The sequence below is a fragment of the Schistosoma mansoni genome (genome assembly GCF_000237925.1).
Source record: "Schistosoma mansoni, WGS project CABG00000000 data, supercontig 0142, strain Puerto Rico, whole genome shotgun sequence".
Classification (NCBI taxonomy): Eukaryota; Metazoa; Platyhelminthes; class Trematoda; order Strigeidida; family Schistosomatidae; genus Schistosoma; species Schistosoma mansoni.
Genome location: NW_017386042.1, coordinates 13936 through 23258, shown reverse-complemented (window position 1 = coordinate 23258; position 9323 = coordinate 13936). Strand labels below are relative to the sequence as shown.

Here is a 9323-nt window from a genome sequence, read left to right as displayed (position 1 = left end):
TGCTCTCAATTTCGTGAACAACATCCCCGTCAGGAGAAGGCAATGAGTAGGACTTTTCTGGCAGAGGCTATATTCGCGTGGCCATGTGAGAGCATTTCGAGAGGGAGAGCGGACTCTCTCCACTCTCGGCCGTACCAGGGCATTTGGGGGAGGGGGGTTAAATTCTGTACGACATTACGGACATGTCTGTGAGCTACACATATGCACCGTGTATTACAAGTATTGATTTTATTTGGCTATCGATCCGCTATAATTTGAATGGATCATATAAATGATAACCTCCTATCAAGTGAATGAAAAGTAAGTGTTTAGGTGCAACTATTTTGGATATTCACAAAGTAAACAAAAAGACAATAAAGTAAAAACAATATTGGTCTTTTCAAACAAAAACAAACAGCAAAAATAACAAAAAAAGTATCCAAAATCGAAGCAATTAAAAAATAGAACTACAAATTGTTCATAGTGTTTATAGTCAAAAGCTTACATAATAAAACAATTGAGTAAGTGTAGGAGAGTTGTTTTATGGAATTTCTCAGTGGGAAGCAACAAAATAGTAAAGTATCATCTTTTTTTTCTTTCTCATGCAATAAATGAAAGTTAATTTAGATTACTGAAGAAATTATAATTATGCTTATCTCTCTCCTTTGTTCAATTTTTTGTTATTTATTTACTTATTCAATAAAGGAAGGAAGGAAGGTCGAGTAAACAATGCAGAAATGAAGTTATTGATAATGGTCATCTGTATTTTTCTTCTGTACAGTAACCAATTGGTTTTTATTTATTAAATGATTATAGACATAGCAGAAGACAAAAATTCTTCAAAACTGAATTGTGCATATCCATTCCTATTTAAATCATACCGTCTAAAGCAGTTCGTGAGAATCTATGGGAAAGAAGACAAAAGGTTGATTTAGAAAGGGGAGAAATTTAAGATTAAGAACGGATGTTTATGTTAACACATGTTAATTCTATCAAAAATGTGAATGATAAATTAATCTATAAAGCATTTAAGAAAGAAAAAGAATTATCATGCCTATCCGTCTAACTCAGTAAACCTGCTACATTAAACTTGTTTCACAAGAAATTTCGTCTAAATCGGGATGAATAATTGTACAATAAATAGGCGTCCAAAGTCCTCAGCGATTGGAATTTAAATAGAACCATCATCTGGTTCGATTTCCTTCACAGTAACAGTCAAAATCCAAAATAACGGAATACAAATAGGAATCACAGAATGTGTGAGGATGGTCCATAGGTGAAGTTGAAGAAGCTCTAAGAAGCCCAGAAGGAGTCGAACATATTCCATCCAATCAGCTTTTGGAAGAATATTCTAGAATCACTACGAGTAGCTTCTCTATTGGACAATGCTAATAGCCCCCCGTGTGTGGACTGGATAACTATAATGATGATTTCGTTTCTACTAAAAACTATAAATACCTGACAGTTTTGTACCTTAATTGACACTATTTGGAATAATATTTCGTCCGCTTGTCTTCTGTTTTCTGATTTTGCGACTTGGGAGGGTTCTAGCGTTCGAGTGCTCAAGTTATACGCAACATACTAAAAGTCCAAGTTCAAGATATAACAATGGCAGTGTACTAAACGATTGTCTAATAATGTCATGATTTTCTATGTGCCTTTTTAATGTGAATATAAGTCACTTGATGTAGAGTTTGGTGAATGTTATAGTAAAATGAATGTATTCACGTATATGCAGATCTGATGTGAAAAAGCTGTTGAGCATTTATAACCGTAGGTTATGATCACGGATCATTGAAGTAACTACTTCTATGAATTTGGTGTTCATCTTGTTGGGCCAATGAGGTGTGGCAACTTGAACCAATGTATATATGTGCCTGGTCCTACGTTGTAGCCGACTATGATCAAGAATGAAATTAGTCAATCTGATACTTACTTACTTACGCCTGTTACCCCTCATGGAGGAGCATAAGCCACTCACCAGCATTGACCATCCAACTCTGTCACGGGCAATTCTTTTCAGTTGCCATTCATTTTTTTCAGGTCTGCTTTCAATTCTGGGCGCAGTGTGTCCTTTGGCCTTCCTGTTTTCCGATTACCTTCAGGATTCCAAGTTGGCGCTTGCCTCGTGATGCAGTTTGATGATTTCTTTGATGCATGTTTTATCCACTTTCAACGTCTTTTCCTAATCAGCTGGAACCTGGTTTGTTCTCTCCCATAGTAGGGTGTTGCTGATGGTATCCGGACAACGGACATTAAATATCTTACGTAGACAGTTGTTTAGAAATACTTTAATTTTTTTGATGATGGTTGTAGTAGTTCTCCGCGTTTCAGTTCCGTACAGTAGAACTGTTTTGACGTTCTTATTGAAGATTCTGACTTTGATGCTGCCTGACAGTTATTTTGAGTTCCAAATGTTCTTCAACTGTAAGAATGTGGCTTTTATTTTGCTAATCCTTGCCTTTTCGTCTGCATCAGATCCTCCTTCTTCATTGATGATGCTATCCAGATACGTGAAATGTTCCACATTTTCTCCATCAAATGTGATTAGGTCGATGTTCTCCGTGTTGTATTTGAGGATCTTGGCTTTTCCCTTGTGGGTTGAGGCCTACTGATGGAGAGACTGCTGCTACACTGGTTGTCATCACCTGAATTTGTCGGTGTGTGTGGGATAGAAGGGCTAGGTCATCTGCGAAGTACAAATCGTCTAGTGGGATCCAACCTGTCCATTTTATTCCGTGCTTCCCGTCAGATGTAGAGGTCCTCATAATCCAGTCAACCACCAGAAGGAAGAGAAAGGGGAAGAGTAGACAGCCTTTCCTGACTCCAGTCCTTACTTGGAATGTGTCTGTCAGTTGTCCTCTATGCACCACTTTGCACTGTAGTCCGTCGTATGAATTCCGGCTGATGTTGACGATCGTTTCAGGTACACGATAGCGTCGAAGGTTTCATAATGTCATCCTATCTACACTGTCAAATGCTTTCTCATATTAAAGGAAGTTGATGTATAGTGACGAATTCCATTCAACGGATTATTCAACGATGATCCGTAGTGCCGCGATTCGATCTGTGCACGACCGATCCTTATGGAATCCAGCTTGTTGATCTCGAAGCTGTGTCTACTGAGTGTTTTATCTGGTTTGGCAACACTGTCGAAAACCTTTCCTGGTACTGACAACAATGTGATGCCTCTGTAGTTCTCACATTTACTCAGATCTCCTTTCTTTGATATCTTGATGAGGTGTTCTTGCCGGTCTATTGGCACTTGAGCCTTGACTTTCTCTGTTTTTGTTCGGCTGCTGTTAATTGCCGTCTTCTTGTACTTTCTTTCTTGGATCTTGTGCAGGGTTCCGATAGAGACAAATTCCTTTTGATGATGGTTCTTGAGACCCAGAACCGAACCTCCCGACACGTTGAAGCTAGTGCTTCTTTGATCCCCTTCCAGTTGTTCTCCATCGTAGATCCTGTAGAGCTTGGAACCTGTTGTTGAGAGTTATCCTGAAGTCGTTGAGTTTGTCAGCATCTCAAAGGAAGGCTGTATTGAACCTTTGTAATGCTGTTTCTCCAGTTTCCCAATGCTTCTTTAGCTTCAGTTTCCTATTGACCACATCTAGGTGGTGATCTGAAGCTATGTCAGCTCCGCTCCTGATTCTCACGTCTTCCAATGACCTTGTGAATTTTTTACTGGTGCGAATATGATCTATCTGGTTCTCTGTGGTGTGGTCCAATGAGATCCATGTAGCTTTGTATGTGCGTTTGTGGGGGAATATTGTGCCACCTATAACCAATTTATTGGATGCACATAGGCTTGCAAATCTCCCCACATTTTTGTCAGGTCTTTTCCTGAGCACTTCGCTATGACCGATTGCCGCCTCGAGTATAACTGATCTTTATCGTCGTCATTGCTATCATTGGTGGGTGCATAACATTCATTGTAATTCCCTCCTTCTTCGCTTTGAAAAATCCTTTGGTGATTCTGGATCCATGAGATTAAAATCCTAGTGCATTACGTGCTTCTTTTGGACAGCATAAGAGGAACTCCCTGTGTGTGGAACATTTTCCTCTTCGTGACCAGAGTACAGCAGCATCTCTCGTACCTAACCATTGGTGTCCAGCTTGGGTCCAATGAGCTTCACTGATTCCGAGGACCGTCAAGTTGTATCTCCTCATTTCCGTAGCTGTTTGATTGGTCCTTCCGGTCCCCCATATTGTGCGGACGTTCCATGTACCTATAAAAATTGTTGCTCTGGTTGTTAGAAGGGGCATCGGCTTCGTGACTTTCGTAGAATCTCGGCTTTCATCATGAAGAGTCATAATTCTTCCTTCAACTTGAAGGGCAGAGTTTAAATTGTTTATTCTGGTTAGCGTTTTCTAGCAAGGTTGTTTTCTACTGGATGAGGTTGTCGATCGCACGCCCAACCCCCCTCCTTTACCTGGGCTTGGGATCGTCAGTAACTCTAGAAGAGCTACAGGCGAAGTTAGTCAATCTGATAGATTATCAAAAATCAAACTTTTCATAACAAACATGGAATGAGGACAGATAAATGAACACATGTTTGTACAAACGATACCAAAAAACTGGTTTTTTCATGACAAATGCAAACATAACGACTCTAGTACAATTCATTTAGAAGTAAAACCAAGAAAACTCTTATTTAAGGAGGCTCGTCTCATTTTTACGTAGAATATAAAGAAAACTACAGCACGATTGCTATTGACTCCGATTATGAAATATATCGGATAACGTCTAAAGCCAATAAACTACACCATCTATAGGACTCTAACCATGGCGTTATTATAGACTAAAAATACCAGCCCTATGGGACTTTTATTTACCGCAGCTCCAGGAATAGACTAGGCATCTGTTCGCTTTTTCCATCAAGTTCCGGCGTTAGCGAATAATGTACGGTGTGGAAGTCACTAAGGTGAAACCACAAAAGCATGCTCAAGCCACTGAAGCCGGTGTTTTAAGATGATGACACCAACTGAATTATCGTCACTGTGCCCGAGCACAAACTGTCGGATTACCAATAGAGTGTTGCCACTAGATGTTAGCAATCCCTTAGAGACAACGATAGTCGAATAGAGTCATCAAACAACCTCAGCTCAGAGACCAGGTTTTACAAGCATAGAGCAAAACCGTTCCCACCGATAAGCTACAAACCCGACCTTTTACAACCAGAATGACGTCGCAAAGACTCAGATCAGCATAAATCGCCAAGACTCTCACTATAAGTAATTCGGTGCCATTTGTCATGCCAACACCAGTACTCACACAATTACCAAGATACATAGGCTTCCCAACTATTCCTAACGGATCGCTACAAAGCGAGTGGGTTCACATGCTGATATCGATCATGTAAAATTAGTTTGGACTTAGAAGATGGAAAGTGCATGCCAAACTTACGGAAACATTGCTAATTGACTCAGTTAGTCATAAGCTAACACAGAACCTGGAAAATATGAGAATTCGTTCATATTGTCACAACATATCAGCACAGTGATGAAGTTGTTAAGTGCCGGAGTATTAGAAGCAGTAACAATACCAGTGGTAGTAGGAAGTATTAGTCGTAGACGACATGATTCAATAAGAAGGAATATGAAGAATAAAAAGGAAGTATAAGATATTTTTAGGAATTGAGATTTAAGGGAGGACAAAGAGTGAATTGGATCGAATCAGTGCGACTGATTCTGGGCCATATCACTTAACATTTCTAACCAATGGTTACACTGACCACGCGAACCTAAACCAAGTAATTTGCACATACCAGATGACGGCATTAGATGAGGAATTCCATTTTCGCAGCATTGTGCATTTTACAGTAGACCCTCGATACCTTAATGTTAAACTAAATGAACCTAACCGCATTGATTAATGTTATGTAGAGAAAGTTAAATCATATCTGAATAGTGTCCCAGTCAGAATCCTGGCAATAATTTCTCCAGCTTGCGTGTAGTATTTTGCCTATAGCCTAGAGTCCTAATCTCTGACTAATGATGCGCTTCGATTGGCAAGATTAACAATGCATTGAGGCTGAGATGATCTTGACTCTTTTCGGTCCACTGATATGCATATCTATTGTAAGTCTTAAGTTCGAACAAGAGAACAGAGCCGGAAAACTTTCGTTATGATATTTCAAGCACCCAATGTATATACTTTTTTACATCAAATATTCGCTAGTTTATATGCGTCAACTATCAGGACGTGACGTACCTCGAGTAAGAAACCATACTTTAGAGACAATTTCACTATACGTGGCAGAGAACGGGTTAAAAGGTGAGTAACTAATTAACAAAAATTACGGAACAATAGAAAAGATAATAATCAATAGTTTCAAAGATAGCTCACAATACAGGGAATATAGAAATACAATAATTCATTTGTCTAATAATCATATAAAATATCAGGAGTAACAATCCGAAAATCGGTGTTCAGAACTCACTCTGTTATAACACTAAATGGAATGTAACGTCACTTACTATCATCTGATCATGCAAACTTCAGTGGTAATAGCCACTATCGTGAGTGGAAATGTACTAAAAGTAGAACCTTCTTAACTAAATGCATCCAATTTCGAAATGAAGGCTCAATATGAATTTCAGCCTTAATAATCTTCGGTTTGGGCACCCGGCAGTATCATAGCCCTCACACAATTAAATGAAATGACAATTTTTTTGTGTGGCGCATATATATCTGGTGTACCAATATTTATGTGTACAAATAAATAAATAAAATAAAATCTTGTAAAGTTTGCTTTTTATATTTTGTTTAACTAATGATTTTAATAAAAAGCTTATTTTCAGTGACCGGCGAGACTATAACTTATGGATAAATTAATCGCGTATAAGATAACAGGTCTTGAATTTTGGCGCGAAATTCACTCATCCATTTGGCTAAACGGCGTCTTGGCATTTCAGCTGACGCCAGTTGGTGATGAAAGCCATAAATCTAATTCGCAATCTTAAACATCCACTACGAATCATAATCCTTATTCTTTAAACTGCTTTAAAATCCCTATTTAGCCCTAGTAGGTAGGTGGACACTCCCAAGGTCACTTTGGTATCGCTCGATGGTCGGCCATAAGTTATAGTCTCACCCAATAACCTAGTTCCCTTAAGTACTATATATGTACTTACTTGGAGACATACACAAGCATAAATAAAGTCATCGAAGGCGATTTGTCCTTGTTTATTACGGTCGAAACGACTGATCATCATTTTTATAAAAGAAGGAGAGAGTCGATAACCAAAACAAGACAATGCACTTTGGAACTCTCGAGCATCGATTAATCCAGATCTGTCCTGATCATATTGACGAAAACACCGTTGCCAATCCTGAACATATTTAAATAAATAGACGAACTCTCTCAAATCAATGGTTCCATTCCTGTCTTGGTCAAACATTGAAATCATCAGCTGGACAGTTCTAGAGTTGAACGGAGTACCTATACCTTTAGAAATAAGCAGGATGGTCATTAACAGAAATATTTCTAATCCTGAAATATTGACTAATATAATAAAAGACAGAAATTGTCAGAATATCATTAAAAGAAAGTTTTTGTCATGCAAAAACTATACAAACTAACGTGATTACAACAAATTCGACTTCACTGTTTAGCTACCGTAAGACTTCACGATAAAAGAACTCAGTCAGAAAACAGTCATAGAATCTTTATAACATTTAACAGCAATTACCGAGCTCATTTACTTGAACATAAACATAAAAGTAGCAGATTCTTGCTGTAATTTTTAGGAAAATAAACAGCGACAGTAAATAACTAGGCCGATGTCCCAAAAAGATGCGATATTTATGAGATGGCAAAAAGGAACCGAATAGTAAATAGGCTAAAATCCAATGGTGAATACGGAGAAAAGCGATTGATAAGTTAGTCAGACCTTGGTGAATTCTACTAGGGATTATATGGATAAATCGTAAAAACAAAAAGCTTTGTTCGTGAACGCTAGGAGTCCTGGAAGTAAATTCACTGAACCAGAAGAGTTAGAGTGTGAACAAAGTATATTCACCATTGTTGCCGATAGATCGATGAAAGAACACTGCTTACATATTGTTGGGCTAGAGGTATCTATGAATCGATAAAGTTGCAAAGTAGGTGGGGTATTGCTTTGCATAGAAACTCTTTAGACAAAATTTTAACTTGTAAACCTCACTGCGCCAAAAATTAGGGAGGGGGATACCCAGTGTTAACTCACACTTGACCGTTGTACATCGCATAGGTGATAAATCTTATTCTGTTCTTCTTTGTTCATCTAAACACTTTGTGTTAAGACATACTGAACACGACAGCGAAAGTCAGCTATTGATTGTGTAGGACTTTAACACACCTGCCTCAAACTTCGTAGACATCATTAGTGATTCCACACATCCGACGGCAAGATACTTTTGGTCGTGATGAGACACACAATGCGTTATCTAATGACCGATTTGGTCTTCATAACCAAAGATACTCGTTATTGGGATTAATTCTAATTTATGAGGATTACGACATATCTTGTTTCCAGTTTCACGCTATCAAGTACCACGACTATCCAGTCCTGATACTTAAGTTTTAATGCTGTGTTATCAGACTGCTGAAGTGTATTGTCTGAAAATACAAGCCATTACGGAGTCTATCATATTCACGAAATGCCCAACTGATATGAAGACATTTTACATATGTAAGGGTCAAATCGGTGTACATCGACTCTTAAATGGCTTAAGTTTCTTGAAGGTTGAAGACTTAAAACGATGATTTGAAAGAATAACACCTTTCATAAATTTCAACTAGTTCTTTTTCAAGTCCTTACAATGAGACAAAGCAGTAAAATTCCTGTAACTAAGCAACACGTTTGCATACCATTTGATAGTGCCAGCTGTAGCTCTTGGTGATCAATATTTCCGTCCCTGTTCCTGTCTACTCTGAAATAGGCGTGATTAAAGTAATTTCAACGTTTACGTTTCAAATATCCTTCTGACTGCTTGTTCGTCTTGCATATGTCTAATGAAATACTGTAAAAATAACCGATATGTCCTTGTCTTTCTAAATAGCCGCATTCAGTAACCAATACCTTCGTGTTAGGTTTGTCTTCAGTCTTCAGTCTTATAAATGAATTACCAGCTATAGCTAAGTCATCCGTCCTACTATTCGCCGATGACATTAAGATTTGGAGACCCATATATAGTATGTCAGACAGAATAGTTTTACAGGAAGATCTTAACTCATTAGTGGCATGGATGAATGGGTGGTCACTAGAAGTAAACCCTAATAAAAGTGTTGTGATGTAATTAAATAACTACGATGATTCGTATCACTACACAATATGTGGACTAGTGTTGCCCAAAGTAA

The 9323-nt window shown here is 38.2% G+C and overlaps 1 protein-coding gene across 1 annotated transcript; it reads right to left on the bottom strand.

The window, feature by feature from the left end:
• Positions 1-305: 305 nt before the first annotated feature.
• On the bottom strand, positions 306-9049 carry Smp_067490 (programmed cell death protein, putative). Its single transcript, XM_018799764.1, has 4 exons — positions 8934-9049; positions 8835-8896; positions 7117-7430; positions 306-883 (listed from the first exon to the last, which is right to left on the bottom strand). Exons 1-4 carry the CDS (start codon positions 9029-9031, stop codon positions 782-784), a joined length of 576 nt encoding a protein of 191 aa, XP_018646547.1. The 5' UTR covers positions 9032-9049; the 3' UTR covers positions 306-781.
• Positions 9050-9323: the final 274 nt, after the last annotated feature.